Raw genomic sequence first — 18,347 nt, forward strand, 5'->3', positions numbered from 1 at the left:
GTGGTAATTCAAATGAAACAAAAATGCTTTAGGCTATGTTGGCTGTTAAACTTGATGAAAACATACAATATACCAAGCATTTCTTAGAATTAATGAGAATTAATTAATAATGAATAATGAGAATTAATGAGAGCCATGTGGTGTATGATTGTGGAGGGAAAATGAGGGTTCAGTGGAGAACGTGGCATGCTTCCTTTTTGCTGACGTCATTGATATCCATGGTGTTTTATGCTAGTATCATTGGTGAGGCTTTAAAGTGCTAGAGCTTATTAATAAATGACATCAAATCATCCTTCTGCCTGCTCCTGCATCAATGCTTTCTTTACAGCAAATGTAGAACAGATGTTTTGCAGCTCTGGAAATAACATATCTATAGATAATGAGAATGCCTTGAGGGTACAGTTAAAGATTACTGGATTTGACTGAATCCAACTTTCGATTCATCTTCTAGTTATCTTTGAAGTAAATGGTACTAAATCTGGTTGGTGACCATCAATTTAAGTACTACCACAAATTGAAATGTTCAGGTTTGTTAAAATCGTTGGGCCTGCCTAACCCCAAAGCCCTATTTGTATGTTTATGCTATGTAAAGTTAATAAACTTACTTAAAACTTGGTAAATGTATAATGATAATATTGAAGAATTTGAAAATGGAGCATTAGTCCGTATCTATCTGTTTGGTTTAATAAATTATAAATGTAGCTCTATCAAAGTAATAGTATGATACTCATAGGTAAAAAAGAAATAAAAATTGTATTTCATGAGCACTCATTTTCTAAATGAAATCCTAGATTGTCATGCAGACTTTTCTTCAAAAGCTTATTGACAATAACTATTAGCAAGCTAGTACTGAACAAATAATACTGTGTTGTAATACGTTAAAATTGTTCAGAAGGAAGCTTTCACTAAAGTTATTTTAGTTTTATTGTTAATTTTTTTACTAAACTGTCTTTGCTGGTGACAGCTGAACAATTAGAAACAAGCTTTCTTCATATTTTTTCATATAAAAAATCCGTCTTTTTTAATCCAAACAAAAATTAAAACTCCTGCTGATTTCCTTATTCTGTGTTAATATTATTAGAGGATATAAAAAACTACTGAATTACTACTTCTGTACTGTCCTTTGAAAATGTAATATCTTATTCTGGGTAGTTCTTAATGTTAACAACAGCTGTTTGCTTTTTCTTGATGTAATTTCACATTGTCATTTCAGTCCATTAACATATCAGATAAAATATGTTTTTGGGCCATGTTTATTGCAACATAAAGCTAATTAAACTAAGTCAAGATATTTTCTAGCAAGAATAAAATGAACAGCTTTCTCTTCTTAATAAAGTTAGCTTGAGATGCATTTTTAACTAGTCATCCTAAATACAAAATGTATACTAAACATTATTTCTAAAGTAGTTATTTTAGGAAGTGGGTTACTTTATTTTCTGATATATGCTGATTACTTGGAAAATAAGTTTACAAGATGCAAATACTTAACTTCATAATATCTCCTTTCAGGTCTCTGACTTCGGAGGAACAACAGATTTTTGTCTACTGGAAGAATGCAGTGAAACTGCCAACATTTCTAGCTGGAATTATAAATTTAATATTCAACTTTAGTGTTACTAATTTCTTACTAAATAGTACCTCAAAGTAGAAGAAAAATGTATGGAAGTGCAAGAACAATCAGCAACTTAGAAGGAAGTCCCTCCAGGTCTCCTCGTTTGCCAAGATCCCCTCGCCTGGGCCATAGGCGAACAAGTAGCGGAGGAGGAACAGGTAAGACGTTATCAATGGAGAACATCCAGTCCCTTAATGCAGCCTATGCAACATCTGGACCAATGTATCTGAGTGACCATGAAGGTGTAGCTTCTACTACTTTCCCAAAGGGCACAATGACTCTTGGAAGGGCTACAAATCGAGCTATGTATGGTGGTCGAGTCACAGCTATGGGGAGCAGTCCTAATATTGCTTCAGCTGGACTTTCGCACACTGATGTCCTTTCTTATACCGATCAGCATGGAGGTCTGACGACATCTTCACACCATCACCACCATCAGGTTCCTTCTATGCTGAGACAGGTTAGGGATAGTACCATGTTAGACTTGCAGGCTCAGCTTAAGGAACTACAGAGGGAGAATGATCTTCTCAGAAAAGAACTAGACATTAAGGACAGCAAGCTGGGATCCTCCATGAATAGCATCAAAACTTTCTGGAGTCCTGAGCTGAAGAAAGAAAGAGTACTGAGGAAAGAAGAAGCAGCCAGAATGTCAGTTCTTAAAGAACAAATGAGAGTTTCCCATGAAGAAAATCAGGTAAGTAAGTCTGCAAGTTTTCCTGTTGATTTAAAGTGAAGTACTTCATGTTTTGCTTATGGTACTGTATTGTGTGCTGGAACAAGTTTCATTTACAGCAAGAATTGTATGTCTTTGTCTATCTGCCTCTGACTGCTAAACAGTAAGAAAGCACATTAGTAAGAATCAAATGGGGTTATAATTTCCTTCATGCAACCTTCTTTCACGTGGCTAAAGAGAATATTTATTTGTCACTACCCTTTTTCTTATTTTTGAGACTGTCTAGTGCTTTTATTTTTTTTTTTCCAGCAACAGTCTTACTATACCTAGCAACCTTTCCTGGAGAGATAAATGAGCCACCTCTGCAAGAGCATAAACAAACATCCAGAGGCATATTTTGTATGAGCTGTATAGGGACTTAGCTCTCTTCTAAAGTTAAAAGAAGTGTCGTGGTTTAAACCCAGTCAGCCATAAATCAGCCACGCAATCTCTCCCCCCATTCTTTCCCTCCCCGCGCTCCCAGAGAGATGGGAAGGAGAATTGAAAGAATGTAACTTCCACAGGTTGAGTTAAGAACAGTTTAGTAACTAGGGTATAACACAAATCACTACTGCTACCACCAATAATAATAATGATAAAGGAAATAACAAGGGAAGAGAATACAACACCTCACCACCTGCTGACTGGTAACTCGCCCCTACCCAGTAGTGATCTAGCCCTTCCAGGTAACTCCCAGTTACATCCCGGGCGTGATGTGCTGTGGTATGGAATACCTCTTTGGCTAGTTTGGGTCAGGTGTCCTGTGCCTGCTTCCTTCTGGCTTCCCCTCCTCCCTGGCAGAGCATGAGAATCACAAAGTCCTTGGTCAGACCAAACATCAGTGTTACCAGCTCTGTTCCCAGGCCAAAAGTCAAAACCACAGTGCTACACCAGCTACTAAGAAGGATTAAAAATGACTGCTACTGCTAAACCAGGACAAGGAGATGCGATACTAAACCCCTGTATGCAACCTTCTGTAATTCTATGATACAGAATGAAGTGGAAGTTGTGTTTTCAGCAGTGTTTGAGACCTGTGTCTTAGAAAAGAGCATCTCATAAATATGAATTTCAGATACTTTTATTTACAATGTAACAGTCTTTTCACTAAGTTATTAAAATATTAGAGTATTGTAATCTGGATGAATAAGGCTATAAGGTCAAGCTTTGAGACTATGCTATTACACAAAGCTATACAAAACAGTGGTACAGAATAGATGAAAAAAAAAACCCCTTGTATTGCTGTTTCCACACACTTTTTGGCTGCTGGTCGTATTTTAAAGCTGCTCCTTTTAGACCATCTGTTAACTTCCCCCAGACAAAAACACAATCCTGTGTTTCTCTCACTTCCAGATTCCCAATCTAAACTTCTTTGCTGGCAGGCAGCAACAACTGGAATTTTTAGTTTACTTCTGAGTTTGTGATCATCAGTGCTTCTCACCAAACTTCCCACCTCCTAGGCATCAGATGAACCTACATAGCTATGGGACTAACAAGCCTTACATCAGTTACTTAAGTGGGAAACTGTCTCTTGATCCAGAATTCAGTGAAGTGAAATGATTTATAATTTTCTTGTATAACTTGTGTATTGAGACTAACAGCAATAATACTTAATATTTATTTAGAGTAGGTGCACTAGGATGCACCTATTGTCAGAACCAGTACCATCAGAAACAGTCTAATGAAGGTTCTGCCATTCAAAAGCTTAATGGTTAGTAAGAATAGCAGTAGCAGGAGGAATATTCTAATATACACTGATTTTTGCTAACGTTTCTTACAGAAATGGCACATCAGAGTCTTGTGTTAGCATTTGGAATCGGAACTGGGTACTTAAGAGACTTTGTCACCTGCCAAATTAGTTATGTGTCTGGTTTGTGTGTGTGTGTTTTTCTTCATCAAAGCAATTTTCTCATCTTGAGGGGAAAGTAAATGAGTAACTGCTGTGTCCTCCTATTCATTCATTCATTTAATAGAATATTGTATCTTTTTATTTTTAATAAGTGCTCTTATATTCTGGGAAGTGTGAATCTAACAGAAGACAAAAAGAACGTATTTTAACTTACCTGTTTATTTAGCATGAATCCTTACTGCATAGTAAGTTAATATAAATATTGGGTAGCCCAGTATTCAACTGCTAACAATATCCAAAAGTTCACAGAATAAACCTAGTATACAGTAATATCTCCACTGATCCTTTATGATTCAGCTATATTTCTGTCTGCTTAATAACTCTCAGTGGACTTTTCTTTGAATTAACCCAGCTGATTTTGGACCTGTATGAAATTCTAGTGACCACAACCTCGTATAGTAGTGAATCCCACAGCTTATCCTGTCATGTGAAGAACCACTGCTTTTCATTTGGTTTTCACTAGGCTTTGTTGGCTTTTGCTAGGGTTTCCTGTTCCTTGTACTGGAAGAAACATTGAAGAATTAATGTTTGGTGCTGGACTTGGTGCCACCTGTAATTTTGTTAAACACCATCATCACATCCCTCCGTCAACTATTTTCCAGGCAGGAGAATTTCAGCATGTGTGATAGTTCCTTTCATGAAACTGACGTTCTTTTGATTCTTTTCTAAGTCTTTCTCAGATATATCACTTTTTTTTTTTTTTTTTGAGATGAGGAGACCAAAACAGTTCATGTTTTTTGTAATACGGCTGTAAAATGGGTTATGCATTGGTGTTACAGTGTTTGCCTTTTAGTCTCTCCCAGCAATTCCCAACACTCAAGTTGTTCTTTTTAGCTTTGGATTTACTTTTTCTTTACTGCTACTGAGTACTGAGCTAATATTTTAATGTAAATGTTTATCATATCTGAAGAATCTCACCAGTGCTTATAATCAGTTTAGATCCCAGCTTGTTATATATGAAGGTAGGGTTATATTCACTTGTCCATAACTTCACATAATCTCCCTTGAATTTTATCTGCTAGCCCTTGCTTGCCTTATAAAATCCTTATTTGCTTTTGGCTCTCATCTTTACTGCCCTGAGTTACCTAAAATCATGAGGAAAATCAATCATCTTACTGTTCACCCTGTTCTCTGGGTTGCTTAGGATATTTCAAGACAGAAGGGAACCTATCCAGAGGTTCCAGCAAAACTCCACAGGGGTTCTTCTGTTGGTTTTCTGACTTGACCATGTGTTTCTACGGTTTCCTCTCTTGGAATCAAATGTTTATGCATGAAAGGACCATTCCTCTTACCTAATTGCTGCTTAGTTTTCTTGTGAGCATTTGGAGAGAGCCTTTGTGAAAGAATGGCTTTGGAAGTCCAAGCTGGTTTGTCAGCTAGTTTGTTAGTCTTACTCTTTCAAACAGCTAATTCCAATTATAATTATCAAAAAGCTGTAATTTTAAAGGTAAAAATAGGGGTAGGATCTATTACGTCTACACTGAAGATTGATAGCTTTATCTCTGTGTGCCTGAAGATTACTGATTTATGAAATGTCCTTTCTTAAATGGAGATTTTTCTTACTTAAACACTTAAAACTGCTTTCAGATTGCCTGTACATGATGAAATAGTCTTATAGCCAACTTTGGGAACTCCCAACGTACAGGAGACTGTGGGGGGGAGGAGGGAAGAGAGAAATAAGCAAATTATAAGTTTGATATTTTTATTGTGGTTTCTGGAAAAATATTGAGAACTATCAAAGTTATTTGTAAGCTGTAAGAACTATTTGTATTTTTAAAAGATCCTTGACTCTAAAATATAAGGGATGTATGAGGAAAAATAAAACTAACACTCAATATGGATTTGATAAGAATAATGTCAAGCAAGTCTGTCTTCAAACAGGCTTTATGCATAAGAGAAACAGTTACATTTTTACATTAGGAAAACTTTTTTTGTTGTCTCAGATTTTCATTAGCAACCTGGTGGGAAGCATATGAGATGAAATTGCTGTTGTCTGAATGCCTGATTGGAAGACTGTGTTAAAGTGAAGTGTAATTATCAGTGATTCACAGTGAAATTGGAATGATTTCTAGTATGAGCTGGTAGGGATCAGTCATGTGTTTGAGGCTTTCATCAGTGTTCTGAATGATGGATGTGTGTTATGCACCCAGGTAGTATCAAGCAAGGAAGGGTTAAAATGTTCTGGAAAACACAATGAAAAATTAAATCAGATTTGGCAAATTGAAGAAATAGTCTGATAAAGTAGGATGTATTTCAACAGAAAAGTCATACAATTAAACCTTTTGAAAGCAAAAAGAGACCCATGAAGTTTATGGACAGTAAACTTGTGACAGTAAGCTTGTAACGGTAAACATAACTTGGACATCTTTTGAAGGTTATTTTTCTTTTTAAAATATATGCTTTGAGCATCTGTTATTTGATATTACAGGCCAAAGTTAGTTGTCTTTTCCTTCTACATACTCTTTGTGACATATTTTCTCACAGCATGGTTAGTAGTGTTCTATATATGGATTGATTATATATATAGGGGCAGAAGGACTCTGAATGTTTTTAAACTACAAAGTGGTTCTTCATCTTGGAATCATCAACTTGCAACATCTCAGATTTTGTATTTTGTTCCCACATAGTTATCCTCTCTAATTTTGCTTCAATGTGTAATATAGAAGAGTAAATGTAGAGGTTTTCAATAGAGAGCAAAGGACTACGAGATGGAAAGAACTGGGAGGACTCAGGGAATTATTCAGAAGTATTCATTCCCAGAATTGTTACCTGTCTGTTAAAAACCGAGGGACAATTAGATTATCCATTTGGAGTAGGTGGTTCTAAGACAACATATTAATGTTTATCAGTTGACATGCTGCTTTTATGAGATTACAATGTCATAATTAGATTTACTGTGACACTTATAAAATAAACTGTAAATTCAGTTGCACAAAATGATGCCTTTTTTCTGTTATAAATGTCATTATGTAATACTACATAATTAATACGAAATGAATGGCTGTGTGCAATGAACAGTGGTTCTTTCATTCATGACATAGTTATGTTGTTGGAAATAAATGGTGAGCTTGATCTTTTTTTTTTTTTTTTTTTATTACAGGAACCCACCTAATTTTAAATTGTTTAATGTGTGCTTTGAAAACATTATAAATTTTGATCTTCTTTTGAAGTTTCTTTCCTGTCTTGATATTGCAGGAGGTTGTTTCTGATTAATGAGATGAAGAGAAAGGATAGAAATGGTAGTGAATGATTCCTCTGAGAGGCTTATAGTTCTGAATACAGAATTATTTCCTGATTTTTTTTTTTTAATATATCTATAGCAATATGAATAACTCATAGATGCTTCAATTAACAGAATAGAGCTAATAAAATCATCAGTAGATAAAGGGTATAGGTATTCATGAATTCAGAACTGAGTAGCTACTCAATTTTATTTCACATGCTCTTGATTTTTACTTTGATTTATGACAAGTAGAAGAGCAAATGAAAAAAGTACTGTGAACTTTTTCCTTCTTTGTATTAATTAAACCATATTCCTAGTAAAATCTTGATCAGGCTGATGTATACATTTTTGAAAACTGGAGGGAAAAAAAACTCCAATAATCCCAAACCAAGCATACCATATACTTATTTTGCTTTCTGATGCATCATGCAAAACACTTTTAGTTATCTTTCTCCCTGTAAAAGAATTCGTAAGGGCTATAACTTAATTTGCTGTAACTTTCCTGGTTTATCTGGGAACTACTCAGTGGACTTAAAAAATAATTAAAAAAAATATATTATTTATATGTAGCTGCAAAACTATATAGTTGAAAATCATTATGTATTAACATAGGTTAATATATAGATGTTTAGAGAAGCTGGCCACTTCTTAACTTTCCCTAATGGTCTCGCTGGCTGAGATCAACCCTGCATGCTTCCAAACTGGACAGGCCATTGCTTAGACCCTGCTGGCATGCTCTAAATGCAAGTCAAAGAAAGTTAAAGATCTATTACTTCCTCACTCTGTCTACTGCTGAGACTATGATTAATCTTTTTTTGAGATACTTTCTTTATGCCTGTTGAAATTCTGAAAGGTTGATCCTAGTGGAATATGCAGGTAGTTGCCAGCAATTGGATCTTCAGTTTGAGTTCCCAGATAACTATTTTCTTCCTTAATGTGTATCAAAGTATATATCTTTGGTGTATACTGGTTGGTAAGGTGGGTCCACCTCCTCCCCAGCCTTATTCCTAAATAGGTGGTCTGAGGAGGTTTTGGGACTATAAATACCTTTCAGTGTGTCTCGTTGTTTCTGTGTAAATCTGTGCAACACCACAAATTTTGAAGCTTATTGTGAATATTTGTGAAGTACAAGGTTACATACAAAACGTAAAGCTGGTAACCTAAGAAATGGAAATGATCTGTTCATGTTTTACTATGCTTCCTGAGGTATATTACCATGTTAATAAAATAATAACAAAAGTATTAGCTGATAATTTTTAATAAATGTCTTTTTTTCATGAAAACATAATCAAATTAAATACTTTGAACTCAAATTTATACTATAGTGTTTATGACCAGTGAAAGTCTCTTTCAAAGGTATTTTAATGCCAGTAGGTTCAGTGCAGTCATTCACCTTATTTTCTGTTTTTCACTGTACTGTTGCTTTTTTTGCTTTCTTCAGCTTTTTTTAATATTTCTTATATGTCTTAAAACCTGCATGTGTACTTGTTGCTTTTTAACTTTATTTTGGATGTTTTCACTGTTTTCTTTGTTTAAATTCATGTACATTGATGACAATTTAGGTAAGTGCAAAATATTTCTTCTTTCTTTTTAAATGAAACAAAATGCTTAAGCATTTGAATGTGTGGATGAGATTAAACATTCATCCTAGAGCAAAACTTCAATATCTGAATATGAAAGTATAATGAAGTAAAAGTACATCAGTATTTCTTTTTTCTAAGTTTAAAAGGTTAAAATAGCAGGACTCTTCTGCTGGGGAATGACAGTATATAGGTGGTGTGAAGCAGAATAAGCAAGCTGTGTTGAAGGGTGTGTCGTGGCATTTGTGCTGCTGTTACTGATGATCAGGGAAGGCTGCTAGCTCTGTGGTGGGGAGTGGAAAGAGATAAGGAGGTGGCCATTATACTGTAGATATCCAAAAAAATTTTGAGGAAGCAATAACCCAAAAGTGATTAAGGGTGAAAAGGGAATGTAGTTACTTTTAACTGGTTTTTAATTGTAATTTTTATTTTTATTTTTATTTTGTTTTACACACCATGGGATTTCAAATGTGAAAAAGCTTGGTAAGTACTGAGCTAGAAGAAGAATAAGGCGAATGTGTCCCTGTAAGTGCACAAGTACTTGTTTAGTCTTGGCTGAAGCATTTTGGTGGTGTTCTGGTTTAGATGATACATATTTATACATTATATAGTAGAAACTAATAGTTTAAGCTGTATGGAAATTATATCACGTGTTAATAGTCATTTGTAAAGGGTAATAATAGTTATTTTTTTGTGTGTTTTTGAGATATAAAAAAATCTGAGGAAAGAAAACATTGCTTTTTTTAATGTTGTTTTTTTTTTTTTACTGTTCACCCCAGTACTTGCAAAACCAGGAGCTGAATTGTAGCCTCTACGACGTGCTGTGTATAACTGTCAGCTGAAGCAGTACTATTATTGTATTTAAAAAAAAAAAAAAAAGTCCTTTATTCATCATGTTGGAAATTGAAAGCTGTGGAGAAACTGATTTAAACTTTTAAACTTAAAAGAATATGAGCAAAATACCTACTACAGTCAGTTGGGGCACCTTCTTTTGGTGCTCTTTTTTGGTGTGGGGTTTTTTATTTTTTTAAGTGCAGGCTGTTGTCACTGGCACAATTGAGAATTACTGAAGTGGTAGCATTAACAAAAAAAAATTTTTGTTGTATCTTCAAGTCTTAGAATGAGTGTCGAATAATGAGTGTCAGTGAGTGTTCTTTATAAAGAAGCATAACAAGACCAGTCATGTTTTAAGGAAAGATGGATTGACTCTGTAGCTGAAACAACTTTCCAATAAAGGGTGTTTGGAACTGTATAATGCTCTGTGACTCAGAATTGTGCTCATCAGCTTTGAACATATTCATATCCTTAGCTGAAATTTTATGGTATTTCCCTGAGGTAGTGGAAAAAGTGCTGCTGCTTTTGTTTCTTGTGGGTTTTTTGCCCTGTGATGGTGGTTATCATCTGCTGCATAAAACTTAAGTATTGCATGTAGAGTTTTGTGAAAGGCTCTAGGTTTATTACTTGATACTTTAGCTGAATTTAGTAATTTCATCCTGTCTGTTAAATGTCACTTCCAACTTCAGATGGATACTGCCTTCTACAGTGCCCATTCTGATGTGCTTTGAAGCACAGTTCTGTTGTTCAACAGGGATTGTTTTGTTGCTGTGTGGGTGAAACCCTTTGTACAGAAGCCAGGATTCTGTCAGGATCTTGGAGGTGATCAGTTATAAAAATGTAGATCTAGGAGGAAATAAGTTGGGATAAAATTACATTTTAAGTTATCCTTTCTTTAGGCTTGTAGCACTACTTGAAAGTATTCCTTCAGTATGTACTGGTAAGCCACACCTGAAGTGTGGCAGCCTCTGCTTTTTGCTTCCTGCTGCCTTAAATTAGGGATCAGTCCAGAGCAGGCATTCTAGCAGGGTACTTTATGCTGTCATTAACATAAAGTAGGTGGGGAGAGAGGTGATAGTATTGTATATAAAAAAGTTTGAGTTTTGTTAGAATTGGAGCTGTTAGATACATCACATAGTAAACTACTTGATAACACAGGAACTTATTTTGAAAGCAAGGCTTACAAAGCATAAATAAAGTCTCCTGAAGTTAACATTTATTCTCATGGATAATAGGGTTTCTTACAGATATCATACATAATACATAAAACTGTATCCTTGGCAAGTTTCTTTACTCGTGATTGTGATGGAGCCTGCAGATGGTTTGTTTGGTTTGTTTATTTATTTATTTATTCATTCCTCTATTAGCTTCTGTAAACTGGTTTCTTTCCTGCCTTTAAACCTCGAGGCCTTATAGTTAAACTGAAAAAACTGCTGGAAATGACTCTTCAGATTTTTCCATTATCTGAAGTGGGGGAGAGAAATAGTAGGAAATGCTGGGGAAAAAAGAGTACTAGAAAGAAAAAATCATTCCTTTCTCATTATACATTTTTAGTCCTTACTATTTCAGACATTTTCCTTCATTTTGGTCTTTTCCTCTTGAATTTTATAAGAGCTGTCCCCAATTTATCCATCAGGTGGTTGATAATGCCATATTCTACTAGCCTGCAGTAGGCAACTCTGTCCTCTAGGCTATTAATGAAAAACACAACTCTTAGCTGCTCTGCAAAGCATTCTGTTCTTTATTTTACACGTGTATAATTTGAAGATGAACTTGTGTGACGCTTCCTAACCTTTCTCTATGCTGCTATGTTTCTGAGTTCTTAAGATGCATTTCAGATTGTTGTTTCGGGGTGAGGGAAATATTATGATGGTGACTTAACCTTTTGGTCGCTGATTCGGATTTCTTCTGAATTTTTGCATGTCTAGGAGTTAGTTTGTTAATATCACATAGGATCAGGTTCTGGCTTTACCTGTTGTTTCTTCTGTTAAAGGTGTCTTGTCATTCCCAACTATAGAACTGTGTATCTCCCTGGTGCCAGAGAGCCAGTTGTAAAAGCTGTCATATTGAAAGATATGATTTGCTGTTTGAATTTATTGCTAGAATACATGCCTGTTGAGTTAGCAAAGAAACTAGCATTCAGGAGCCCTTGGTATTTTTTTTTAGAGGATAACTTTGGTTTAAATTGGATTGCAAGTAGCAGGAGCAAATAGCTCGTGAATTTAGTAATTTTAGAATATTTGGCCTGTGGGATGGGGAAATAGTACTTGCTTTTTGAATTTCCTTAAGCATCTGCCACAATTTAGTTACTGGTCTTGCTCTTGATGCTTGAAGATGATATACAAAGCTCAGAAAACACATGTGAAACGAAGGCAATAGATTTCATGCGAAGTGCCCTTCAAATCCTGAAGAGGAAGGAATAAATGATGTTTTGGCCAAAAGTAAATTCCTGAGGCAAATAAATGTAAATATTTCAGTGTTAGAGTTTCAGAGAACACTGAGTTCTCATAAGGTAATCTCTATTCCAGTTCCATCTATAATTGAATGAGAGTGTGAAGTCTCTACCACACCACATTTCTGTAGAAGATAAAGCAAAGGTTAGCAGAAACTAGGGAAAAAGCATAATACACATTGGGATTCAGCTTCAGAGCAGCAGCAAGACCTGAATGAAGGTCTGCTCTTTGCACAGACTCAGGTTTTCTGTTTGACTACAGTATTAATTGTACAGGGCACAATTCTCACTGCAGAATCCATGTTCGAATTGAAAGAAAATCCACACAAATAAGTAGGGAGTTGTGCTTTAAGGATTAAATACTTTCTATGCATTTTGATTTAAATTATGTTAACTGATGTTGTATAGCTCTTTCAATTTATATATAGGAAGTCTGAAGGAATAGTCCTGTTAATATGAATTGTTTCCTCTGTTTGATACTAACTTCAGGTACCTAATACATAAAATGTAATGTTCCAAATTAATTCAGTGAAGAAATGCCTAAATGTCGTGGTATGGTATTCCTACTGGATACAGTAGGAGGTGAGGGTGAAATGGTGTGTTGCTATTTAAGTCTTGCTATAACAAAGCATTAATAAAATGTTTCAATCCAAACTTGAAAATGGCTGTTTGAAATCAGTGGTTTGTGATAAAAGCCAACTGGTCTATTAACATATATTTGCAATTATACCTGTATGTATGCATTAAAAATATATATATGTTAGGATATTCAGAAAGTTTTGCATTCATTCATCATATTAAATTCCTTCTCCATGTCATAAGTTTGTACTGTTCTGAGTGATAGAAGCTAAGCTGTATCTCTGGTTTATTAGGGAAACCAAAATTCCTAATTGACCTTTATTCTACAGACCAAATTGTATTTCTTTCCATGCCATTCTGAAAATGTACGTGCTTGTCAGCACAGCTTTCTGGGGCATGGAGTAGTTTTTACGTAGGTGAAATATATTTTAAGTAAAGGTTTGTACTGAGTTTGCTGACATAAATGCATCTAGGTACACATTATATTGTCTTGTTTGATGTATATTGTAAAAAACCGAAATGAACCCACAGCCCTTTTATATTTCTGGAGATAGTTGGTATTGCCATGAATATTACAATATACCACTGGACTGATATTACAGTGTTCTGGAAATCTGAACTTTTTCTTAATGAGTTTGCGTTCAAAACGACATTGTGTTGTATGCAAGTATGGGTTTTACTAGAATGTTTCTGATACTAAAGAGATATGGCATAATTTTTAACCCTTGAGAAACAGCAACGGCTTAGAAGGCAGTCAACCTCTTGTGGATAATGTGAGTGTGGGTTTTTTTTTTTTTTGCCATTTTTTATTATTATTTTAGTATGTTTATTCTGTTTGTAACATATAACTCATGCGTTCTTAGTTTGGCTGAAATACGGAAATGGATAGGCTACATAATTGCATAACTATGTGAATAATTTAGTACTTTCCTTATATTAGAGAGACTTTTGTCTTGAGATTCCCTAGCGGAGTTAAAGAAGGGAGCAGAAAACTGGGGTAGAAAGCACAAAAATTGCTTAAGAAAGCAGAACCAGGCGTTCTTCATCCTGTTCAAGCAGTTCATCCCCCGAACAGGGAAACCTGTCAGAATGAGAATTGGAGCAATTAGACAGGAATAATCAGGATAGGCTTTTCCACCTGAATGCATGGCATTATCCTGACTTCAGGACTTCAGAATGAACAAGCAGTGCTAGTCTGGCAAAGTCCAAGAAAAATTATTTCTAAATAGTATTTCAGAAAAACATTTGTTTTCTTAAATAGATAGAACAATAAAACGTGAATTGAAGCCATCAGTAATGAAGATTCTATGGTAAATAGGTAGGGCATCATTCTTTTTGGAACTCTGATCTTATAGAAAGCAGTGTTTCACTGTGTGAGGTGGTGCCATCGATAGCGAAGTATAGAATGGAAAGTCAGAAGATTTTGTAAATTTACAAGAAAACAGTTATCTTTGGGAATATTTTATATATATGTATATATATATATTTTCCCTTAATGTCACAGTGGTCTCAGAAGAAAATTGATGCATTTGCAAACTCTATGTGAAAACTGATGGTTCCAAAACCTTTCTAGGTGTTTGTATCTCAGATGTGTTCAGTTGAGTCATTTTGTTTCCAAAAATATGAGGTAGAATCTACTCTTTATTAGATATATATATATTAAAATATATTAAAATACTTGGTCCCATATTTATGAAGTTTTTCATGGCAAGTTGTGTTACACAGTGCTGTGTTACTAGTATTAACAGATATTTTTAGCACATCTTAATTAAAACAAAAAACAAACTCAAGAAACAAACATAAAAAACCAAAACAAAACATTTAAGAGAAGTAGTTTGGAAATAAGAAGGCATCTTTGCCTTACATCAGATTGGTCCCAACTTCTGTTAGCATTCTGTGTGGTTGTGTTTTTCCTTCCCCAACTCCCTGCAACTTTGTCTGCGTTTGCTGCGTATATCTGCTAGTTTTGGAGAATGGGGTTCTTGTCTAGCTGGCATTGTTTATTTCAGGGTTAGTTTTTCAGCCCTCCTGCGGTACTAGGTTATTGAAGATTTGTGACACTGGGCATTGTAATTGTGCCTTTTTGAATATTCCATTGTGTGTGGAATTTCCATCTTTATGTTCTGATGAAGGTTTACTCAATACTTTTCATGGCATTGTTTTACTTTTTGAACATGCATTAGGAATGGGTGATTCAGCTCTAGAGTTTTGTTTAGAGACTGCTTCACTGAAGTTTTATTTATTTTATTGTCTCTTGTGACTGTGTTTCCCCACTATTTTAATACCCAACCTGAAAGTTTATCTGCTTTGACAAATGTGTGTGGCTTAATGTCTTTTGACCTTTGCCATCTCATCCTTCTGCAGGACTTTGGATCTTCACAGTATCACACAGTATCACAGTATGTTAGAGATTGGAAGGGACCTCAAAAGATCATCTAGTCCAATCCCCCTGCCAGAGCAGGAACACCTAGATAAGGTTACACAGGAATGTGTCCAGGTGGGTTTTGAATGTCTCCAGAGAAGGAGACTCCATAACCTTCCTGGGCAGCCTGTTCCAGTGTTCCGTCACCCTCACTGAGAAGAAGTTTCTTCTCAAGTTTAAGTGGAACCTCTTGTGTTCCAGTTTGTACCCATTACCCCTTGTCCTATCATTGTTTGCCACTGAGAAGAGCCTGGCTCCATCCTTGTGACACTCCCCCTTTATATATTTATATACACTAATAAGGTCACCCCTCAGTCTCCTCTTCTCCAAACTATAGAGACCCAGCTCCCTCAGCCTTTCCTCATAAGGGAGATGCTCCACTCCCTTAATCATCTTAGTTGCCCTGTGCTGGACTCTCTCCAGCAGGTCCCTGTCCTTCTTGAACTGAGGGGCCCAGAACTGGACACAATATTCCAGATGCGGTCTCACCAGGGCAGAGTAGAGGTGGAGGAGAACCTCTCTCGACCTACTAACCACCCCCCTTCTAATACACCCCAGGATGCCATTGTCCTTCTTGGCCACAAGGGCACAGTGTTGGCTCATGGTCATCCTGCCATCCACTAGGACCCCCAGGTCCCTCTCCCCTACACTACTCTCTAACAGGTCGTTCCCCAACCTATACTGGAACCTGGGGTTGTTCCTGCCCAGATGCAGGACTCTACACTTTCCCTTGTTATATTTCATCAAGTTATTCCCTGCCCAACTCTCCAGCCTGTCCAGGTCCCGCTGGATGGCAGCACAGCCTTCTGGCATGTCAGCCACTCCTCCCAGTTTAGTGTCATCAGCAAACTTGCTGATAGTACACTCAATTCCCTCATCTAAATCATTGATGAATATATTAAATAATACTGGTCCCAATACTGACCCTTGAGGCACTCCACTAGATACAGGCCTCCAACTAGACTCCGCCCCATAGACTACAACTCTCTGGCTTCTCTCCTTCAGCCAGTTTGCAGTCCACCTCACTACCTGATCATCCAGACCACACTTCCTCAGTTTAGCTATGAGGATGCTGTGGGAGACTCTGTCAAATGCTTTGCTGAAGTCAAGGTAGACCACATCCACCGCTCTGCCATCATCCATCCACCATGTTATTTCCTCATAAAAGGCTATGAGGTTGGTCAAGCATGACTTCCCCTTGGTAAAGCCATGTTGACTGCCCCTCATAACCCTCTTATTCTTGACACGCCTTAAGATGGCATCAAGGATAAGGTGTTCCATCACTTTCCCAGGGATGGAGGTGAGGCTGACCGGTCTATAGTTACCCGGGTCCTCCTTCTTGCCCTTTTTGAAGACTGGAGTGACATTTGCTTTCCTCCAGTCCTCAGGCACCTCTCCCGTTTCCCAAGACTTGGTAAAGATGATGGAGAGTGGTCTAGCAATGACTTCCGCCAGTTCCCTCAGCACCTGCGGGTGCATCCCATCTGGACCCATGGATTTATGGATGTCCAGATTGCTCAGCTGGTCTCTAACCCATTCCTCATTGACTAAGGCAAACTGCTCCAGTGACCTGACTTCATCTGAGGTCTCAGGAGTACAGGGCTCTTCAGGACTGCCTCCGGCAGAGTAGACAGAGACAAAGAAGGCATTCAATAACTCTGCCATCTCTGTATCTTCTGTCACCAGGGCACCCACCCCATTCACCAGTGGGCCTACCTTGCCTCTGGTGTTAGTTTTATCAGCTATGTATTTGAAAAAGCTCTTTCTGCTGTCCTTCACCCCTCTTGCCAGATTTAATTCTAAGGAGGCCTTAGCCATCCTAGCTGCCTTCCTACATCCTCTAGCAGCAGCCTTATATTCCTCCCAAGTGGCCAGCCCCTCCTTCCATGACCTGTAAACTCTCCTCTTCCACTTGAGCATACCCAGCAGTTCCTTATTTAGCCACGCAGGTCTCTTGGCCCTCTTCCTTGACTTCCTACGTGTCGGGATGCTCTGCTCTTGAGCTCGGAATAAGCAATTCTTGAATGCCAGCCAACTATCTTGGGCCCCTTTACCTTCAAGCAGCCTTGCCCATGGGATTTCCTCTAGCAATTGCTTGAAAAGGCCAAAGTTTGCCCTGCTGAAGTCCAGGGTTGCAATTCTACTTGCTATTGTACTGGTCCTACCACACAAGATCCTGAATTCCACCATCTCGTGGTCGCTGCAACCAAGGCAGGCCTCAACCTTTACTGTTTCGACCAGCCCCTCCTTGTTAGTGAGGATGAGATCCAGCAGCGCTCCTCTCCTGGTTGGCTCATGCACCATTTGCATGAGGAAGTTATCATCCATACACTGGAGGAACCTCCTGGACTGTGGCTGGGTTGCTGTGTAGTCCTTCCAGCAAACATCAGGGAAGTTAAAATCCCCCACGACGACCACGGCCTGTGACTGTGAGGCTGCTCTCAGCTGCCTGTAGAAGGCCTCATCAACTTCCTCACCCTGATCTGGTGGCCTGTAACAGACACCCACAACAGTATCGCCCCTGCCAGCCTGCCCCTTAATTCTCACCCGCAGACTCTCAACTCGCTTGTCCTCTGTCCCTGGACAGAACTCAGTACATTGCAGCTGCTTTCGCACATAAAGAGCAACCCCACCACCCCGCCTGACTGGTGAGGGGTCGCAGAGCACTTGCAAAGTCACTTGATGTTTGAGCTAACCAGCAATCTCATGTATTCTTCTCCTGCTGTCTTTCCCAGTTGTTGTCATTAAAAGTTGTATGTCAGGAATAGTGTGCTACATCAGAGACAAAACGTTTGAATTTTTTTCACCTGGGTTAATTTTCTGCTCTCATCTAGCCACGTGATGGTGTAAAGCAGGCAGAGGTTTTTGTGGCCAAGAGCAGGAAATGCAGGTAGGATCTCAAATTCTGGCAGCAGCTCAGATTCTGCTGCTGAATCTCTACTACTGAGGCTTGACTGCCTCTGGCACTTAAGAAATTTCATGAAAGAATGCTTGAGAATCTGGATTACGCTGCAGTCTTTGTGTTAG

The 18,347-nt window shown here is 37.5% G+C and overlaps 1 protein-coding gene across 1 annotated transcript in view; it reads left to right on the forward strand.

Annotated features, from left to right (window-relative positions):
* Positions 1-1,655: 1,655 nt before the first annotated feature.
* The window catches only part of ERC2 (ELKS/RAB6-interacting/CAST family member 2), a gene marked incomplete at its 5' end in the record, with an annotated part of 347,626 nt that continues 330,934 nt past the window's right edge, over positions 1,656-18,347 (forward strand). The window contains one exon of the mRNA XM_080625511.1: positions 1,656-2,306. Within this exon, the coding sequence (XP_080481637.1) occupies positions 1,656-2,306 (651 nt within the window). The remainder of the gene's footprint in view (positions 2,307-18,347) is intronic.

This window comes from Psittacula echo (assembly GCF_963264785.1).
Source record: "Psittacula echo genome assembly, chromosome: 9".
NCBI classification, from domain to species: domain Eukaryota; kingdom Metazoa; phylum Chordata; class Aves; order Psittaciformes; family Psittacidae; genus Psittacula; species Psittacula echo.